At 43.8% G+C, this 22034-nt stretch overlaps 1 protein-coding gene across 3 annotated transcripts in view; it reads left to right on the top strand.

Moving 5' to 3' along the window:
- Positions 1-22034, top strand: part of TENM1 (teneurin transmembrane protein 1) — a 563665-nt gene that overhangs the window by 526844 nt on the left and 14787 nt on the right. For all 3 annotated transcript variants that reach the window (XM_061179128.1, XM_061179127.1, XM_061179126.1), the window contains 2 exons: positions 10513-10685; positions 11836-12071. In XM_061179128.1, the coding sequence (XP_061035111.1) occupies positions 10513-10685; positions 11836-12071 (409 nt within the window). The remainder of the gene's footprint in view (positions 1-10512; positions 10686-11835; positions 12072-22034) is intronic.

The raw sequence follows: 22034 nt of genomic DNA, 5'->3' as shown, positions 1-22034 counted from the left end.
CTGTGGGGTTTAATGAATGTGTGCGCAGCCCAGCCCAGCCCAACTCAGTTTAAGTTGTGAAATGACGTGGGGCAAATGCTGAAACAGGAGAAGCTGCACTCCACTGGCTGCTTCTGGGAAATGTGGCGTCAAAAGCTTCAGTACAGGCCTGCGCCCTCCCCCGAGTTTCCCTGTACAAGGCAAAGACTCCAACACATTTGGGTATTCACAGACCGGATCTGTGATAACTTTGTTTAACTGGGAATTAACAGAAGGTGTGTCTTACGGACGGCAGGCTACTAGGAGGTGTCCTGTCATGGAAATAGAGACCATCGTCCTTGCCTTTTAAGGCTGGACAACGTTATTTGCAAGTCAACCCATTTAGAAAGCTAGTTTGCGAGCACTCGGCAAGCATCTTCCCCACAAAGGGAATTGCTGAATTTTTAACCAGTTTACCAAGTGAAGATAATCCATGGAACTGAACCCAGAGCCTGAAATGGCATTCAAGTTGAGGAACGTGAGAAGCGGAGATACTGAATACGAGGAGTTCCAGGTGTGACTCTTCCGTGAGGATGTAGGGAATATGAAGAGAATAGATCCCACGAAACCCTCCTGAGGAAAGGGACAGAACAGTTGGCCTTCAAGTTTTGGATCATTTCCCAAAGAAATGCCACTTATACAAAAGAGCTGGACAGCTATTTTAGTTTCACTGAGAAAAATGTATTCAGTTTCTGTTGCAGGTCTTCCTCTATTTCTTGAAAAATTTCTCTTACATCTTAATAAAAGTAATAAAAGCTACTGTTCACTGAGGGTTTACTATGTGCTAGGTCCTAGGGTAGGTGATTTACATAAAGTATTTTGTTTGATCCCCAAAATAACAACATGGGGTACGTGCTCCTGGTTTGCCTATTTTATGGATGAGGAAACTGAGGCCCAGCATGGTGAGCTTGTCCTGATTCACACAGATGTCCAGGATTCAAACTCCAACAGTCTGACTCAAGAGCCCACATTTTGAAATATACTACCCTTAAGAAAGATAAAAGTTCTAATGAGAATATCTTTTTTAAAAAATTCACGCAAGATCACACTGCAGCTGAAATTAGACAAATAACTATTTTGAAAGCTAATGGTTAAATTCAGTTAAGCAACAAGAAATGGCAGAATTATTAACTAGTTTTCAAAATAACCAGTTCAACCGTTCACTTATTTACCAATCATCACATTGTACACTTGAAATACATGCAATTTTATTTGTCAATTATACCTCAATAAAACTAGAGGAAAAAACTCCACAAAATAACCCGTTTAACCATTCATTTATTTATTCAACAGATATTTGCTAAGCAGCTAGTATATGCCTGGCAGTGTTCTGGTGCTGGGGATATAGCCGTGAACAAGACAGATACAAATCCCTGCCTTCATAGCACTCACATTGTGCTGGAGGGAGACAAGTAAAATGCACAGAACTTCAGATGGTGATAAGTTCTGCGGAGGAAATAAAGCAGGGTCAGGGGGAATCAAGATTTGGGGGCAGAAGGGGTTTTTATTTCAGGTTGGGTGGTCAGGGAAGGCCTCACTCAGAAGGTGACATTTGAGTAAAGGCCTGTAGGAGGTGAGGGAGTGAGTCGTGTGGGTATCTGGGGGGGGAGGAAGGGGGAAAACATTGCAAGCAGAGTGAACAGCAAGTGCAAAGGCCCTGCAGCAGGAACAAATCTGACATGTTCAAGGAATAGTAAGGCAGCCACTGTGACTGGAGTGGAGTGAACAATCATAGTAGGGAGACAAAATCAACGAAGTGGCCAGGGCCACTTCACATAGGGCTTTGCAGGCCTCTGTAAAGACTTTGACTCTGAGTAAAAGGTGGGACACTGGAGAGCTTCAAGTAAAGGAGTGACAGAATCTGCCTTACATTTTTAAAGAATCTCTGTGTATTGAAAACAGACTGTATGGTGGAAGTAGAGGAACCTAATGGAGGGAGGGGCTATTGCAATAATCCAGGCAAAATGGTGACTTAGACCAGGGAGTGAGGGCAGTGAGTGATAATATTCTAAATATATTTTGACAATAGAGCTGTCAGGACTGACAGATGGGATGTGGGGTATGAGAAAAAAAAAGGGTCAGAAATAACTCCAAAGTTTTTGGCCTGAGCAAGTGGGTGTTGGACTTTCCATTTACCAGGATGGGGAAGACCAGGCAAGGAGTACATGATACTGGGTGGGAGTTCAGGGTTGGATATGATCAGTTTAGACATCCAAGGGAAAATATCAAGTTGGCAATTGGATTTATGAGTCTGGAATTGAGGGGAGAGGCTGGAGATGTGAAATTTGGAGATCCAAATTTGGCGTCCACCAGTGTTTTGATTGTGTTTAAAGCCACGAGATCTTCATGGAAAAGTGAGTGTAGTCAAGGAAGAAAAGAGATCTGATGATGGAACCTAGAGCACCCCAACATTGAGTTGAAGATATGAAGAGGAACCAGCAAAAGAGACTGAGAAAGAAAGTCCAGTGAAGTAGGAAGAAAACAAGGAGAGTGGGGCGTCCTGGAAGCGAAGTAAAACAAGTGACGCAAGGAGGAAGGAGTGATCAGCCATGTCAAATACTCCTGATAAGTCAAATAAGATAAGCACGGAGAATGACCGTTCCATCCAACACTGTGGAGATCATTGTTTACCTTCACAAGAACAGGTGCTGTGGGCACTGGGGGACAGAAGCTTTAGCAGAGGAAGTTTAAGAGAGAATGGATACACACATGTTCATAGCAGTGTTATTCATAATAGCCAAGAAGTGTAGAGAACCGTGTCCATCAAGTCATGAATGACCAAACGAAATGTGGTGTATCCATACAATGCGATATTATTCATGCATGAAAAGGAATGAAGTTCTGGTACATGCTACAGCATGGATGAACCTCAAAGACATAATGCTAACTGAAAGAAGCCAGACACAAAAGGACAAATATTATATAGTTCCGTTTATATGAGATATCCAGAAAAGGCAAATTCATAGAGACAAAGTATAACAGATTAGCAGTTGCCAAGAACTAGGGAGAGGAGTGAATGGGGAGTGACTGCTAATGAGTACAGGGTTTATTTTGGGGGTGATGGAAATGTTCTAGAAATGGTGCTGATGGTTGCACACGTTGTGAATGTACTGAAAGCCAATGGATTGTGTACTGTGTACTTTTAAATGGTGAATTTTATGCTATGTTAATTATATTTCAATAATAATAATCATAATAATAGAGAGAGCACCTGGGAGGAGAGTTTGGTGACAACGAGTAAAGAACTCTTCTGAAGATCCCTGCTGTAACGAGGAGCAGAGAAATTGGAGCGGGGGGGAACAGAGTAATCAGGAGGAGGTTTTTAAAATGAAAGAAATAATGGTACATTTGTGTGCTGATGAAAATAATCCAATACAGAGGGGAAACTGATGACGTCAGATAGAGAACAGAATGTTGTAGTCGGATGGTTTGTGGTCCCGGCAGATACTTACAGCAAGCGGAGCCCAGGCCTGTTAACCAGGACTCAGCTGGCAGTGAGAAAAAAGTAGCGTCTAACATCATTGTTGTTGGGTAACCAATCTTGAGGCATTAAGAGATGAGAAACACAGGCATTCACGTGGGGGTAATCATGGAATTTTATGGCCACAAGGAGACATCAGAGGTCACTTTACAAATAAGGAAACGGAGGCCCAGAGTAGGGGACTAATTTGCCCATTCACGTTGCTGGTTGGCTGCGTCTAGAGGCGGATCTTTGAGCTTCTGGCCCACTGCTCTTTCCACTACTACCCCACTGCCTTCCAGAGAAAGGAAGAGGATTTGGGATTACAAGAGTGACCATGGGAAGTCTGGGGAGCTAGAAGATTTCTGCTGCAGTAGCAGGACAAGAGGAGTATGAGAGCGCCATGAAAGAGAAAGGGAGGCTGAATATCCGTTTCGTCCTTCTCCCACCTTCTCAACTCCAGCCAGTATTATGCCGAAACCCTCTGTGGAGAGGAGAAGTTTCCTCTTCCTCCTGAAGCAGTGCATTCTGTCCCCAGCGGAATGCTGTCCCTGTCGGTTCTTGCCTGTACATGTCGGAATGAGCAATTTCCCAACCTTCAAAATGAAACTAATTCTTCCCAGTCTACTCTGTCCAAACTCTGGCTTCTTTCACTGTTGTCCTCCAGCGCTTTAGCCGGTTCTGAGCGCTCCTTCGAGGTTTTCCTTCTCCTTCTGAAGCCAGGGAGCACCGAATGGGACCTACTCTTCCAGTCAGGGTTACAGCCATGCTGAGGTCGGTAGAAGGCGGCCTTGGGCCACTGTTACCAGGCCCTCCTAAAAGAACTTGAGCGTTGCTCTGAGGTGAGAGAGAGGCTGCCTTCTTTGGCCAAAAGGTGACAAATCCTTTGCCAAGGTGGACATCAGATTTCTGTTCTGAGACGAGAAACAGAAGCAAAAGTTGGAAGGATGGAAGACTGCGGCATAGAGGTAGCTAAGCCAGTAATCCATTCAACTTTCGGTTATCGGCAACTACGGCAGGGAGAAATGACACAGATGACCCTGAACAGTGTGCACAGTCCAAATGGGATTTTAAAGTGCGTCTGGTGCCGTGGTAGTATGTGGGCTTGTCTTGTGTAGTGTGATGTTGTTTAAATAGTTCATTGCTTTTCATAATTCCGTTTGACTTGGACCAGGATCAAAGTTGCACACCCCAAGTATTAGTACTTGATGCTTGACTGCCCTTAAGTGTCCTGAGTGTCAGGGGAAAAGCTGACCACAGAGAAATGGCTAACAGGGAGGTGACTGTCAAAGCAGAACTAGGAACGAGGCAGGGGTTCTGGCCCGAGGGGCTGGCGGGCTCCTAATTGCAATGACCCTGCCCCAGTAGAGCTGCAGGAATAGCCAGGATGCCCTTGCTTGTTTCGCAGGCATTTCCCTGGCAAAGGCTTCTGCTACGCTCAACTGAAAAGGTCCCAGACTGAGGCCAAAGTGTCAGTTTTGTCACTGCTGCCAGTGCCGGCCGAGCTGACAGTTCCTCAGGCCCTTGACCTTTGTGGGAGCATGAGCTCTTGATCCCTGGTTTTCTGTGCTCTATCTCGGGACTTGGTTCGCACATTCCCCACCCCAACCCCCCAAGAAAACGCCATTCACTGACAACTTGAAATGCCCTCACGATAGCTCTGGGTGCCTTCTAGGCTGTTTTACAAATGCTCAGTCTTATGGAAGATGGCTAGCGGGAGCTTCTCGCTCCTCCCTGATAAGATTAGCGGAACGGGGGCGAGGAGCGGGGAGGCGGGGCAAGGTAAACAAGCCACGTCTCTGGGTGAGATATTTGCCTAAGCAGAGGATGTGATTCCCATGCAGAACTGGTTATGTAAGTGAATAGTCAGTCCAAACACATCGAAGTGTTTCCAGTGCTTTTGAGAATCTCGGAGTAGGGAGGGAACTAAGGCACCACATGGTCCAGCCCCCTGCCTCTGGGCAGGTGAGGGATTTCATTTAAGCAAGAAGAACGTAGACTTGCCAACAGTTCCTTCAGGACTCCAGAGACAGACTGGACACCTTTGCTCAGTCCCCTCCCCTTGTGCTTCATGCCCTTGATAAGGCTCAGGAATGGGCAGAGAGAACTGGTGTGGCTCATGCTGGGGAGAGAGAACTACCGAAGAGAAAGGGACTGAACAGAAGGAAGAGAGGCTGCTGGCCGAACGAGCTTTCCGAGCCTGGCTGGGAAGATGCACCTCATGGGACGTCCGTGAAAGCTAAGCCTCCACACCACCTGGGATGGCTCTGTCTATCCTCTCACCACGCTGACTCTCGTCCCCACCCCTTCCTTCCCATTTCCACTGGCAGATCCTGTTTCTCTCCTTCAACGAGTATATGCAGTGAGAGTCTGCTCTGTGCCACACACCGAAAATACAGAGGTGATGAGACACTGTGTCCTCTCTCTAAAGATGCGAGAGTTTACAACCTAGGAAGGAAGACTGGTCCCAATGATAGGCGATCACAATGCATTTCATAAAGGCAAGAGGCCACCATCTTCTCTTACACAAGCTGAGGCGTTAGCCTCCCAACAGGTTTCCCTGTTCCGTAGCTTCCCTTCCGAGATTCACTGCCACCAAAGAACTGCTTGAATCATACTGTTCTCTCCCTGAAGAGCTTCCTATGCCTCTCCATTGTCTACTGACTGCATGCTTTCCTCCAGAGCCTGACACCCCAGTTTCCCCGTGCTCTGCTTCCAACGTGCCTCTCCGGCCTCATCTCCCACTCCCCTCCGAGAGGACCCTTGTGCTCCAGCATCCTGCTTCCCTCGATGGTCATCCCAGCCACCAGTGTGCGTGCCTTTGGAATGCCTTCCTCCCGTCCCCAGTCTCTACCTATCAAGGGATTGATCTCCAGCTACCCTCCAGGATTCAAATACCACCTCCTTCTCTTCCTTCTCTTCTGCTCAGCCTGCCTGGAAATAACTTCTGCCTCTTCTGAGCTTCTGCAGCTCCTTGTTTACAGAAGTATATGGCAATATTCTGACATCAGAGTGATTTGTGTGCGTATCTTATCTACGCTACTAGACTTTGAATTTCATTCACCACAGTATCCCCAGTACCTAGCACAAGACTGATATTTATTGAATGAAGGACAAGTGAAGATAGAAGGGCATTATGGACTTGGGCTGAATCATAGGAAGCCACATGAAGTTATTGGTGAAGAAAGGGTAATCCAGTATTTCCTAAAGAATGCTTATTAGGTTGGTCAGGTTTCTGGCATGAGAGGGTAAAGAGGGTCTATTCCCTTTAAAAAAAATAAGTAGTGAATTTTTCTTCTATAATCTTCAATATTTTCTTAAAAGCAAAGATGGAGGAGCTCCTAGTTTTTACCCTGCATGGTTTAGCTCTGGCTTACATAGTCCTCAAGGGAAAGGGCAGGCCACCCCTTATGAGAAAATATCAGACCAAATATATTTTTAATAATGTGTAAATATCATCTCCCCTAATATAAACTATGTGTTCCTCAAGGGCAAGAATGAATTCTGAATTTCCTTTACAAATGTTTCCTTTGATCCACGGGGACATGTGTGTGCGCACGCACACAGTGGAACTCTGTAAAATCAGGGACGGGAAGGGACAAGGTGATGGCAAATCTCCTCTTACCAAGCTCACTCCTGATGACCATGAAGGCAACAGTCAATGCCTGATCACACAATTCACCAACCAGAATTTGCAGCCCAGGGTAGGGAGGGGGCGTGGGGGCAGGGAGGTGGAAGTTACGACCCTGTTATGGCCTGAGGGGATCAGTTGCAGCATATTGGCTTGTGTTCTCTGCACCAAAGGATGCAGGCACCAGAGGGAAACCCACAGAACAGTGTAAGAGGTTTTGATTAAACTTGTTTCTTTGACATTCAGTCTGGAAACATGCAGTCCCCTGTGATGGAGGGGAAACAACAACAACAACAAAAAAAAAACCTCAAGCAAGCCATAAGAAATCAAAGGCTTCCTTTATTTCTTATCCAGTTTGGAGCAATCTTTCCAAAGTTGTGGGATCTGCCTGTTGCTCTTCCTTTGAACATGACCCCACAGAAGAGACTTGGGCCTGTAGGTTTTGACTGAGCCCAGGAGAGGCACCACACTGCAGATACCACCAAATGCCATTGCTTTGACTGTGACTAGCAGAATTGGGGTGGGTGAGTGTACTGGCGGGTAGAGTGCTTTGTTTTTTGGGGTTTTTTCCCTTCAGTTTTACTGAGATATAATTGACATACAGCACTATATAAGTTTAAGGCATGCAGCATAATGACTTGATTTATATATATTGCAAAATGATGACGACAGTAAGTTTAGTGAATGTCCGTCATCTCATATAGATACAAAAAAAAAAAAAGAAGAAAAATATTTTTTTCCTTCTGATGAGAACTTTTAGGATTTACTTTCTTAGGAACTTGCATACGTACCACACAGCAGTTAACTATTGTCGTGTTGTACATTGCATCCCCAGTACTTATGTATCTTATGACTGGAAGTTTCAACCTTCTGACCACCTCTGTCCCATTCCTCCACCCACCCCCCGCCTCTGGTAACCACAAATCTGATCTCTCTTTCTATGAATTTTGTGTGTTCGGATTTTTTGGTTTTGTTTTTTTTTAGATTCCACATATAAGTGAGATCATACAGTATTTGTCTTACTCTGTCCGATTTATTTCACTTAGCGTAACGCCCTCAAGGTAGAGTGCTTTGTTTATGATAAAGTCAAATGTACACTTTCAAATAAGGAGGCTTATCCAGCCACAGAAAGGAAATCAGACAATACAACTTTCTAGCTCTCTAGCGTCTGGGCAGGACTGTGGGAAATTCTATCTTATCCCCACCCCATTGCCTCTCTCACCAGACAAGGAGCCAAGCAGCAGCCTCCCAGCTACATCTATCCAGGGAATTACACCACAGGCCACTGCTGAGGTTCATTCAGATTTTTGACCTCTGCTCATGGATGGCTCAGTTAGCATCTGATCTTGTCATCTTGCCCTGAGAAGTGGGCACGACCACTGCCATCACCTTTCAATGAAATCTTGCTTTAAAACAAGGGGCTATGTGACTGGGAAAGAAAGAAACTGCCCTGAGCTGGAAAGCCCGTTGGAAACCTGCATGCGTAGCATCTTAGGTCAGATTTCCTGGAGGAATAATGAAGAGTGACCTTGCCAAGTGCTGAGGAAACCCTTTAGAAATCAGGAAAGGGAAACCAATGAGGCAGAGTTGCTGGTGATGGATGTGAAACAGAGAGGAACTGCCTGAGTAGTCCAGGCTGTGGGACCACAGTCTCCCTAGTGAGGGGGGCCTGCAGCAGCTTCTTTCTGTCTGCTGCCTGGAAACTCCTCCCTACAGGGAAAAGCAGGTTGGTACCTTGCAAGAATCAAAACTGGATATTGTTTTCCTCTCCTGGAAGGAAGACCAGGCAGACAAAGTCGGGGCTGTGTTAGGTGTTCAGGCCCTTCCATGCCCCTTTCTCATCAGGGGTCTTCTTCTTGCAGCCACAGAGCCCCGAGCAGGCCATGGGCAAACGGGCTGAGCAGGGGGGAGGATTTTGCCATTAACCCCAGGCGCAAACAGCACCCTTCGGCCTTTCCTCGATAATGAGGCCTTAGCAGCATAGCAGCAACATGCCAATAACCGTTTTGACTGAAATCCATTTAAACAAAGGGTGCATCCAATTAAACAACTAGGGCTTGCCATATCTATGATGTCAAATGACCTATTTGATTATTTTTATTTGCGTGCCTGACTGTTTTAACTGATAGCATGTGTGTGCACGTGCGCACACTCATGTACACACAGAACTGAACTCGAGATGGCATTGTGTATAGCCTCAAGTTCAGTTTTGTCCTATAAAATAATGTCTAGCCCCTTTTCCCAAGCCTACCAAAGGCTGGTCTAAGTTTTAAAATTTCAGCAGCTATCCAGGCTGAGTTCTTTAAAGCGCAGTGGATTAACACTGAATCACTAGGCCATTTTGCGTCATTTTGGAGGGAGAAGGCAGTAGAGCCGGACTCCGCCACTGTGTCCAGGCTGCATCCTGCTCACTTTGGGTAAAAAGAATATAATTGTTTAACATTTTAAAAGCAAATAAACGTACTTAACTATTTTGTAATTTGCAACTTGAAAACAGTAATGGGTTTCCAAGTGCATGTCCTTACTTTTAATGAAGTGTTTATTTTTCATGGTTCTATTGGCAATAAAAGAACAGCGCCACATCAAAAGGCTTCAGGGAAGCAGTTTCCATTTGGAGGACAGTGAGATTGCCAATAATTCTGATTTTTTTAAAAAAGTCAACTCACAAGACTATATTTCTAGATATAGGTTATTGCCTATTATCCCAGGTAATTATTTTTTTTTTGGTCTCTTACTCATATAGGCAAATTGCAACACATTATGTACTATATTATAAAAAGATTAAAAAATTAAGTGACACTGAGATCAGGGGGCTCCAGAATGTTTTAATGAACATGTTTCCATTGTCTTCTGTGCTTGGTCATTTTGTTGGAAGAATGATTCATTCATTTCAAATTTGGCAACTTAAAGAGCAGCAAATATAATTTTCCTATCAGAGTGCAAAATCAGTTTATTGGCCTTCTCAGGCTGGTGGGGGCGGGGCGGGGCGGGGCGGAGGACAGTCATGCCTCCTTTTTCTTTGTCAACAGCACCCTCTGCTGGTCATTGTGACCCATCACATCTGATGGGATCGACCCAAATTGCAAACGGAGGGCTCCCTGCAACATTGCACACAGCAGGACATGATTCATAAATCAGTTTTCCACCCTAGTGATTCATTACAAGATATATTTTTTCTGTAAAACAGCACAGCTCAAGGAAGTCATCAAGAATTCAGAAGCAGCAAAAAATACCTTCGTTTGATTAATCATCTTTCTGACCTTTTTCTTCTTATTGAACAAGGTTAATAATACTTGTTATCAGTCAAAGTTAAACTGTATTAGCTGCCAAGTGATTTTTATTTCACAAAAGCCTGTTATCACTGCCAAGAGACTTCAACGTTGGGATTGGTTACATTCCTCAGGTATGACCCCGAGGGGCATCTGACCAATGCAACGTTTCCCACTGGAGAGGTCAGCAGCTTCCACAGTGACCTGGAGAAGCTGACAAAAGTGGAGCTAGATACTTCCAACCGCGAAAACGTCCTCATGTCAACCAATTTGACAGCAACTAGTACCATATATATTTTAAAACAAGGTAAGAATATTTCCAACTTCGCCTGACTCTAACAGCATCTCTCTTACTTCTACCATCAAACCTCTGCACACCGTCAATGATTAGAATTCACTTTTGGCTGAGAAGATGACTTCTTCTCCCGATATTCCAGCTATGGAGGCTGAAACCCAGACAAAGTCACACCTTTCACAAAGTTCCTATAGCAACATTGGGCCATAACTCCCTGTGGGATTTATGAGGTTAAATCCCTGCCAAATCTACTCTTCCATCAAGTCATTTCCCAACACGCAGCTGTTTGTAAAGGTCTTTAAGCTCTGATTGGGTTATATTAAAGAAATGAAGTCTGTGTCCCTACTGAGATCAGCATTCTAGAGCAATGCTGACATGGGTGAATAAAAAGGATGAATGAGGATACACATCAAGCAGGAATATAAGGGAAATGAGAGAATTAAAAGCTCATTCTGTTCAAAGAGAGGAAAGTAAAGGAACGGAAGGAAAAAGAAGGAAGGGAGAGAGGGAAGGAAGAAAGGAAGGAAGGAAGGAGAGAGAGGGGGAGAAAGAGAGAGAGGAGTAAACAGGAAGGAAGGGAGGAAGGGAGGTGGATTTGGAAAGAATGTCTTGGAAGCTGAGGGAAGTGGACACAGAGAAATTGTTTTCTCTCTGCCCAGTCATTAAGGACTCTTTGTATTGTTAGGCTGAGCCACTCTAAAAGGCTCGGTGGCGACCTCTGTCAGCGTATCATCTTGTGGAGTGCAGCAACTGTGCTGGTGTCCCCAGGCAGTGATGATGCTGAGTTCCACTTCATACTCTGCTCCTTCTAGCTCCCAGCATATCAAATGGAGGAGGCCAATCCACCAAGTCAGAAAGGGAGTTTGTGAGGGAATTCTTTAAAAATGAGAAAGTTTTTCAAAACCAAAACAGCCTGCAGTATTACACAGGAGTCTTTTATCCAAGAAACAAGACAGCCCAGCTGTGAAAATAACGAGACCCAAACGGACAGAGAGCGTGTCGGCCTGTCAGAGTGGTTCTCTAGCCCAGAGGGCAGTTAGGTCCACGGCACCCCACCTGCTCACCCTTTCCCAAACTTACCTCCTAAAGCTAAACTTGTCTCTCCTCTGCTTCTGTGCTTCCCTTTCTCCCCCCTCTTCCTCCCTTGCTCCTCTGTCTGCAGAAAATACCCAGAGTACCTATCGCGTGAGTCCAGACGGCTCCCTACGTGTCACTTTTGCCAGCGGGATGGAGATCAGCCTCAGCTCAGAGCCCCACATCCTGTCCGGGGCGGTCAACCCCACCCTGGGCAAATGCAACATCTCGCTGCCCGGAGAGCACAACGCCAACCTCATCGAGTGGCGGCAGCGGAAGGAGCAGAACAAAGGCAACATTTCAGCTTTTGAAAGAAGGCTGAGGGTAAGGCTCGACCTGATAGAAGCTATAGAATCGGTGTTTTAGTTTTGAAGACGGCAGAGCCTCCCTCATTGGAAGTCCCATTTCTCCAAAGCTTTTCTAGCTGACTGACTAGCTTATATGATATACTAATTCAAGAGAGGGTGCTAATGGCTGATAATGGTTCAGCATCCTGAAATGAACATTCTAATAGGAGCTTTCTTTCTTTTCTTTTTTTATTTATTTTTTTAACATCTTTATTGGAGTATAATTGCTTTACAATGGTGTGTTAGTGTCTGCTTTATAACAAAGTGAATCAGTTATACATATACATATGTTCCCATATCTCTTCCCTCTTGCGTCTCCCTCCCTCCCACCCTCCCTATCCCACCCCTCTAGGTGGTCACAAAGCACCGAGCTGACCTCCCTGTGCTATGCGGCTGCTTCCCACTAGCTTTCTATTTTACGTTTGGTAGTGTATATATGTCCATGCCACTCTCTCACTTTGTCACAGCTTACCCTTCCCCCTCTTAATAGGAGCTTTCTTTGTCATTAGCCAGCTAAAGTGCTCTGATGGTAGCAATTTCAGGCCCCAAGAACGTCTGGATCGAGAAATGTGTTTAGTTGGGAGGCCCTCCAGAATCCCTCACAAGGCCTGGAGATGGTCAGCAGGTCCACTGAGCTGTCCCAGACCCCTGCTTTGGGGTAGTTGATACTTTATTTGGAAAGGCCAAGCAGGCACACACAGAAGGATGTGAGACATCAGGCAACATCTGGACAAAGGCAAGATAAAGGGCGAAAACAGTGAATGATATCATTGTCATGAATATACATATTAAGGGCCAAAGGGGTCAAGGACTAGTACTCAGATTGGGCTAATGGTGCTCAGAGACAGCTGCCCGGGGGAACTGAAAGATTTGGGGGTTTGCAAGTTCTTACCAAGCACTGTTCACCACAGTTAACCAGGGATCTCTCAATCAAAGTTGCCTTTCTGCAGCACACGAAGCCTACAGACACCACAGCGCTCTGTCTACCTGTCCCTTCTTGAACATGGACCAATGTTAGGATGACGTGACCAACTTTCCAAGTATAGTAACATTCAATATCAGCCCGAGAGCAACTGCCAGCCTGAGGGAGATGATCACTCACTATTGAGGCCTGCTTTGAGCACCTGTGTCATGCCTGGGATACCTGGAACACTTGCATTTTCTTCACTCACAGTAAAATTTCACTCACAGTAAAAATGTGGTAACCTCTAGGCTTTGGCAGTGCAACGCCAAACAACCACCCAATTCCAGTGACAAGCCGTCAAGTCAGTCCCATGGCTTGATACGGACAAAATGATCTACACTAGCGCTCACTTTCCAGTCAGTTCTGTTGGTAACACAAAGACGCAGACTTCCATGCTTGTTTTTTGTAACAGCTACTAAGGTTGTCTACATGCACAAGTCAATTTGTATGTTTTGATTCCATTGGCCAGAATATTTACTAGGTATGCCACTGAATTGGGAGGTGAAACCAGTCCAAATAGTCAAACCTGTCTGTGTGGGAGCAGTGAGGGTTTCTATCAGTGTTCTTCTAGAAATGGGATCTCCTGGGTAGAACCCTCGATGGGGAAGTCTTACAACTGGCTTAAGGAATGCCTTTATTTTCTTCACCTGTGAAATGAAATGTCATACTAGAGAAAAGTCAGAATTATCTACGTATGGCTCATCAACCTCATGGACTCACCCCAGAACAATTATATCAAATAAATGGTCTCTTAGTGCCTCCCCAGCTTATAGTCTGAATAAAACATTATGAATCATATCATACACTATGTGACTTTGGGATTTTCTATTCTTTAGGAGAACTCATTCTATACTATGTGACTTTAGTATTTTCCACTTTCTACGATCACCCACCCTGTTTTCTCCCTTCCATATGCACGGATAATGGAGAGAGACTGTAAATTGTAATTTGCACCTCATATCCCAAATTGTTCTTAATACTGAGAAGCTAATGGTCATAAAACATATGGGGGCTCTTTCATGTTGAGTAGAGTGAAGTGTTATTTAGTTAGTACCATTTATAATTGACCCGTTTCCCATCCCGTGGTAGAGTTGAGCAGATTTGTGGAACGGCTTATAAGGGCAACAAATTCAGGGCCCTCTCCTCTGTGACTTCTAGGGTTCTTCCTGAGGTCCTGGGACTGAAGAATGGCTAGATGGTGTTACTGTACATGTCCCTAGAAATCTAACAACAATAACAATCCTTTACATATGTTTAGTGCCTTACAATTAATAAAATGCTTTCATAGTCAGGGTTTTATTTGATCACCACAACCATCAATTATTTTTTATAAATTTATTTATTTATTTTTATTTATTTTTGGCTGCATTGGGTCTCCGTTGCTGCGCACAGGCTTTCTCTAGTTGCAGCGAGCGGGGGCTACTCTTCGTTGTGGTGCGTGGGCTTCTCATTTCGGTGGCTTCTCCTGTTGCAGAGCACGGGCTTCAGTAGTTGTGGCACGCAGACTCAGTAGTTGTGGTGCACCGGCTTAGTTGCTCTGCGACATGTGGGATCTTCCCGGACCAGGGCTCGAACCCGTGTTCCCTGCCTTGGCAGGCGGATTCTTAACCACTGCGCCACCAGGGAAGTCCAACAACCATCAATTATTGTTATTCCCAATTTACAGATAAGGAGACTAAGGCCCAGAGAGGTTAAGTGATTTGCCCAAAGTCAAACAGCTATTAAGGATCCGAGCCAGCACTAAAATGCAGGTCTTCGCCTAGCGCAGCACTCTTTCCACTACATCATGCTGTGCTGCCTTGTTCCTTAAAATAATTAATCTGTAAATCATTGCCCCGCTCAGTGGAGCCACCTTGGCAGGGCCTGACTCCTCATTTCAGTGCTGACAAAAAGAGACAAATAATCGACTCTAATGTACTGGCAAGTGTGGGTGGTGCGGGACAACTGGCTGGCCTCCAGGCAGGCAAAGTGTGGAGGAGGCAAGAGGAAGGAGGCTGTTTAACTGGGTAATTCTTACCTGCTCTCCCCATCCTTAGGCACTTTGGTGTATATTACTGCCTCAGTTTCCCCAGATTAGGCATATCCAATTTAATAGAATGAATACGCTCCCCAAAGGCAGGTGTGGATCCAGTTTTAACCAGGCAAATTCTTTTTCCTTACTGACTTTATTATTTCATAGATGGTGCCCCCTTCACTTATGGTAGCTTTCAAGGGGCAAGCTGATGACACATGAGATGTAACTTTCTCTCTCTATGGGCCAAATATGCGGTGGCCCATTTGTAAACATCCATGTAAAGATTAAGGCTCTCTGGTGCCCTCAAGTACCTGGAGACCTTGTACTGAATCTTCTATTTCTCCTGGTGGAGCTGCCGTTCCAGAGCTCTTCAGACAGAATAACAGGTTCAGATAGTCACACAACATAGAAACCCCTGCTGTCCTGGGGGAAATAGGGCTCCTCTTTGAAAAACCACACAAAGGTGTGCTTGTAATTTGCAAATGTGCTTGGGCAGCAGGTCATAAAACACTAATTGTTCGGGCACAGAATGACAGGTTCGTTTAAAGGCTCCCTTGGTAAGATGATGGACATCAAATGTTCCCCAAAGCTACCTATCACATCCACCCCAGACCTTCTAGGTGGAAAGAAAAAAAACTCAGAAAATGATAGACCTCTCTTGAAGATAAAGCAACAAGAGTTGCTTTTCTCCAACCATCGGTGATTTTTTTTTTCATACACACTCGGGGTCCTCTTCAAGGTGAGGAAACAAACTGCTGGGAAACATGACATCCTGCTTAGCCTGAGCAGGCAAGGGATTTGTTACCTCTGGGCCATTAAGTGAAATAAATCACATTAACATCCTGAAATTTCATTTATTTTAAAAAGCCATTTCCCCCCCCAACCTGAGTTGTATTTGAATCATCTTCCTTGCAAAGTACTTTCCCATCCAGTCTATGTATCTTCTCATCTGCTGCATCAGTCTGTCCCCATAAATACATTTCCCTGGACAATAGAGAAATTAGACATTCACCAAAAGCACACTGGTTTAGGAGCTACATCCAGGTTGCACCTTGCTGCGTCCGTGGATAATAATGCTATTAAATGAGACTTATCCCAGCATTGGACCTCAGAGCTCTTTACAAGATTTCGCAGACTGAGATGTGAGGTTACAGCAAAACTCCAGAACTGCAGCCTCCTTTATTTAAAAAAAAAAAAAAACCCCAAGAAGCTTAGCACTTCAAACCAAAGTCATCAAATCAAGTAAGATGATTATGTGTTTACAAGCAAAATGAAGCCAAGACTAATCTAAAAACCCTCACAATTGATTGTTTTTCTCTCCGTTCAAAGATAACTGAGAACAGGGTAGATTTGTTTTGAAATGCAACATGTGACTGTTCATACGCGAGCTGAGCTCTGAAAGGGGGAACAAGCCCAGGTGAAACACAAGGTTCCAGGCTGACAAATGATGGGGAATGTGGGAGACAGCCAAGAGGGTTCCAGCGTCTCCTTCCTTTCTCAGAAAATGTGTCTGCTTCACACTGTTTTAACTTCGTTCTCCCTAGGTTTGCTGGAGGGTTTCATTTTGTGAAAATTTAGATAAGGAGCCTGCTTGCAGATAGATTCATCTATTTTTAAAATATATCTGTGGCTCTCAGTCCCAAGTAACAGTGCATTCACCCCTAAGGAGTCACCTGGAGACAGGAGATTTAAGGCATCAAGGCCACTGGGCAGTGTTGGTTTTTGGGGTCAGGGGATTCTTGGGGCCTTCAAATCACAGAAACTACTATATTTGTTAATCTTGGGTCAACTCCACAAAGATAGCTAGACAGAAAGTATTATTTCACACACTATTTCACTTGTATATAAGCATTAATGATTTGGTATTAAATTTTTAAAATGCCTATTGTACGGTTACCCAGATGAATTCGCCAACGGGAAAGTAATTAAACAAGAGCAAATTATTTTAGTGCACAAAGTGTCCAAGTTAAATGGTATGGCAGAAATCAGGTGAGAGGAATGAGTAAAGTTTTGAAGAAGAACTGGTATGCCCATAATTTTACACCACTTTTCCCATCTATAAAATGAGGGATATGAGCTATACAATCTCTATGATTATGACTAGTAGTATTATTACCATTAATCATAATTATAGCAACTAACATTGAAATCTTACCTGTGTATGGCCATATATTAACTCATTTATTACTCATAACACCTTATCAGGTGTGTTTTCTTATTAACATTCTCACTTTACAGGTAAAGAAACCAAGGCACACAGAGGGCACACAGCTAGTAAATGGTGACACAGGATTTGAACCCAGGCAGTCCAGGTCAATAGCCCATGTCATAAGATTCCTTCTGGCACTAAGATTCTGTGGGCTGGCAAGGTAAAGAGAGTGCCTTGGGAGGAAAAAAGAAAAAAGAAGAAAAACAGGTATAAAGAAATTCCTGGGGGAGCAGTGGAGGCTGACGTTAACACTGCATACATGCCCTGTTCATTTGTAGGCAACGCTGTGAAACAAAAGCAAGCCTAAGTCGGTTTTGATTGTCAGCGTAGCAATATCAATAAAAAATAAAATCTGTAGAATTGTATTGATCGATTTCTAAAAATCAAGTACTAATTACCTTAAAACCAGTGAGAATAGAGTGGCGTGTACCAATTTAAAAGCAGCTGTGACTCTGTCCATTCCCACAGCCTCATGGAAATTAAATGCAGTGCATCTCCCAAACTGTAATGTGGTTATTTGGCCCATCTCACTTACTCACCTTTCAACTTCTTCAGCAAAAATCAAACAGGTACCTCAGTTGCCTTGTGAGTTGAAATGCTAGACAGCATCCTTGAAAATTCAGCCTTCTCCTCCTTTATTCTGAAGAAAATCAACTGCCGTGATTGGAGCTTAGAGTTTAGCACATTGTGTGTGTGTGTGTGTGTGTGTGTGTGTGTGTGTATTGGGTTGAACCATAGGAAACTGCCCTTTTGGTAGGCCAAAAACACTCAAATATCAGCAGTTGCCTATGGACCAACCTAATATATCTTTTTTTTTTTAATAACTTTTTTTTTTTAATTTTATTTATTTATTTATTTATGGCTGTGTTGGGTCTTCGTTTCTGTGCGAGGGCTTTCTCCAGTTGCGGCAAGCGGGGGCCACTCTTCATCGCGGTGCGCGGGCCTCTCACTATCGCGGCCTCTCTTGTTGCGGAGCACAGGCTCCAGATGCGCAGGCTCAGTAGTTGTGGCTCACGGGCCGAGCCGCTCCGCGGCATGTGGGATCCCCCCAGACCAGGGCTCGAACCCGTGTCCCCTGCATTGGCAGGCAGACTCTCAACCACTGCGCCACCAGGGAAGCCCAACCTAATATATCTTTATCCTACTAATTGAATGAGTCTCAAATTGCAAGGGGTTGAAAGGACTTTCTCTTAAGCAATTAAAACTCAAACTCCTAGGAAAGAGCAAGGAAAGGATCTGAGGGGAGGCAGAGGACACTTTTCTTTGGCGCTTCTGCCTGTACCCACCCTTCGTAGGCACTTTGGTTTCTGCTGGCAACACAACCCATGGCTCCCCAGTGCATGCTCTTTCCTCTTTCCTTTCTGGTCGAAGTGTGAACAAAAAAGCAAGCCCTTCTCCTTACTTCTCTTCAGCAAAGCTAAAAAAAGCCTATGGAAAACCAAAGAATAAATTAAAGCATAAATACTTTCCCTATTAAAAAAATTACCAAGTCCAACTTTCTTACCCCAACATACAACTCATCAGTTGCTAAACTCGAGTGTCTTGCTCAATGTCCAAAGAGACTCTTTTTAACTTGGGGCTATTCTCAAATGTCAACCTTTTCTTTGCCCCTCTCTTTTCCAGGGCAAAGATTGATATAGATTGTTTGGAGGAAGAGCCAAAATAAGGATTGATGGCCCATACTTAGGTCAAGGGCTGTTATTGTCTTTCAGGCAAACAAGAGTTTGTATGAACGTGTTGCTTTCCCACCCTTGCTCATGACCCCAGCAGTCAGAGGTGGTCAGCCTAGCATTCTTTCTCTCAGTCTTCTCACATGTGGGTTCCATAGGAGACTTGCAGGGTGGGGGGCTGTGGCATCTTCAATTCCTTCATCCCCTTTCAGCTCTTAGCCGAATTTTACGTTATCTTCCAAACCTGACTTTGAAACTGGCGTTTCAGCAACATCTGAATATCCGAGTGCATTATCCAGAAACAGAAGCATGGTTGCAGAAGTCTTGACAGGCAGGGAAAGAACATTAGGCAGAGTTTTCTTCTGCTCGCTTTGTAGTGGATTTTTTTTTAATTTTATTTATTTAGTTATTTAGTTAGTTATATTTGGCTGCGTTGGGTCTTCGTTGCTGCGCGCGGGCTTTCTCTAGTTGCAGCGGGCGAGGGCTGCTCTTCGTTGCGGTGCGCGGGCTTCTCATTGCGGTGGCTTCTCTTGTTGTGGAGCACGGGCTCTAGGCGCGCGGGCTTCAGTAGTTGTGGCTAGCGGGCTCTAGAGCGCAGGCTCAGTAGTTGTGGCGCACGGGCTTAGTTGCTCCGCGGCATGTGGGATCTTCCTGGACCAGGGCTCGAACCCGTGTCCCCTGCACTGGCAGGCAGATTCCTAACCACTGCGCCACCAGGGAAGTCCCTGTAGTGGATTTTTAACGGTGGTCCCTGCTTGTGTAGCTGTAATGACTTTATTAAGAAATGTGTTCTTGAGTAGTAAACTTAATCTATCAGACAAATAAAACCACAAATTTAGTCGAACTGGAAATCACTTGTTACTTTGGCTCTTTAACTATCATTATAACATAAATTGTAACAGTTACAACCGTCTCTGGGAGTACATGGATATTTTACAGCTATTGTAAGTGAACAGTATTACAGTTAGAGATATGTGGCTATAAAACCACAGAAAAGGTAGTAGAAGAAAGAACACCTGGTTTCGTATAGGTTTCCAAGCCCTGTGTATCAAAAGACAGGAAATGCGCGCTTCTCTATCACCTTTTAGGTGATAACAGCCGTTTACTGTGTATTTATGCACCACGAAACTGCACACATTGGCTACAGATGGTTAAAGAGTCATGTTGCCCAATCTGTGGCTCTATTCCCTGAATGAAACCTACCCCTGCAACTGACAAGACTTCCTCCCAAATAATTGGAGTATCTAATCACTAGTTTTTTGGAATTCATGGCATGGAACATTTGCTGTCCTTTTTTTTTTTTTTTTTCTTGCAGAAGCTCAAAATTAATGGCAAATATCATTAGCCCCAGCTGGCTGTTGAAGAAACTGAAACCAAAAGACGTTGAAAATAGCAGACAATTCATAGAAGACGTACATGTGGCGAATAGACGTTTAAAAGGGTTCAACCTCATTAGTAACCAAATAAATGCAAATTTAAACCACAGTAACATACCATTTTCCCACTCTCATATTGGGAAAAGCTTACTAACAATGACAATACTCAATGGTGGTAAGGATGGAATGAGATGAACTCTTCCACTGCTAGTTAATAAGAGCATAAATTTGTAAACCTTTGTACACCATGAAGTAATATCTCGAGTTGCATCAGGAGTCTTTAATATGTTATCATTTGACCCCGTAATTTCCCTTATAGGTTTTTTTTTTAACATCTTTATTGGAGTATAATTGCTTTACAATGGTGTGTTAGTTTCTGCTTTATAACAAAGTGAATCAGTTATACATATACATATGTTCCCATATCTCTTCCCTCTTGCATCTCCCTCCCTCCCACCCTCCCTATCCCACCCCTCTAGGTGGGCACAAAGCACCGAACTGATCTCCCTGTGCTATGCGGTTGCTTCCCACTAGCTATCTATCTTACGTTTGGTAGTGTATATATGTCCATGCCACTCTCTCACTTTGTCACAGCTTACCCTTCCCCCTCCCCATATCCTCAAGTCCATTCTCTAGCAGGTCTGTGTCTTTATTCCCGTCTTACCACTAGGTTCTTCACGACCTTTTTTTTTTTTCCTTAGATTCCATATATATGTGTTAGCATACGGTATTTGTTTTTCTCTTTCTGACTTACTTCACTCTGTATGACAGACTCTAACTCCATCCACCTCACTACAAATAACTCAATTTCGTTTCTTTTTATGGCTGAGTAATATTCCATTGTATACATGTGCCACATCTTCTTTATCCATTCATCTGTTGATGGACACTTAGGTTGCTTCCATGTCCTGGCTATTGTAAATAGAGCTGCAATGAACATTTTGATACATGACTCTTTTTGAATTATGGTTTTCTCAGGATATATGCCCAGTAGTGGGACCTTATAGGGTTTTGTATTAAGGAAATATTTATTTACAAAAATGTTGAACAAAACATGAAAGATAAAAGAAAAATGGAAAACAAAAACTCTAATTTCCAACAATAAGAGAAAGGAAAAATAAATGTTTATCATGTAGAAGATATTATGTAACCACTAAAATCCACATTTTAAGAATATTTAATAACATGAGGAATGCTCAAGACAAAACATTAGCTGACATTAGCTGAAAAAGTAGGACACAAAACTTTAAGTACAATTCTAATTGTATTCTTTAAGTGTATGGGCATAGATTATGCAAAAAAAAGTGGGTATGAAATGTTGCAAAGTACTAGCAATGATTCACATTGAAGGATGGGATTACAGGTGATTATTTTCTTTGTATATTTCTATATTTTCCAATTTTTCTGCAATGAAAAAATATCACTTTTATAATGGGGGTAGAAGTTAAGGAGGTTATTTTAAAAAGCAAAGTGCACAAAATTACTGAGCAAAGGAAAACCAGAGTCTGAAAGGAGAATGCTGGCTTTGCAGTCATTCAGGCCACTAAGATAAAAACTCTGGATCTCATTTAGATGTGAAATCAAAAAAAAAAAAAAAAAAAAGAAAGAGGTCATAGATACAGAGAACAGATTGGTGGTTGCCAGAGGCAGGTAGTGAAGGGTGGGCGAGATGGATGAAGGGGGTGAAAAGGTGCAAAGTTCCAGTTA

The sequence above is a fragment of the Eubalaena glacialis genome, chromosome X (assembly GCF_028564815.1).
Source record: "Eubalaena glacialis isolate mEubGla1 chromosome X, mEubGla1.1.hap2.+ XY, whole genome shotgun sequence".
Classification (NCBI taxonomy): Eukaryota; Metazoa; Chordata; class Mammalia; order Artiodactyla; family Balaenidae; genus Eubalaena; species Eubalaena glacialis.
This window is presented reverse-complemented; position numbering and strand designations above follow the sequence as displayed.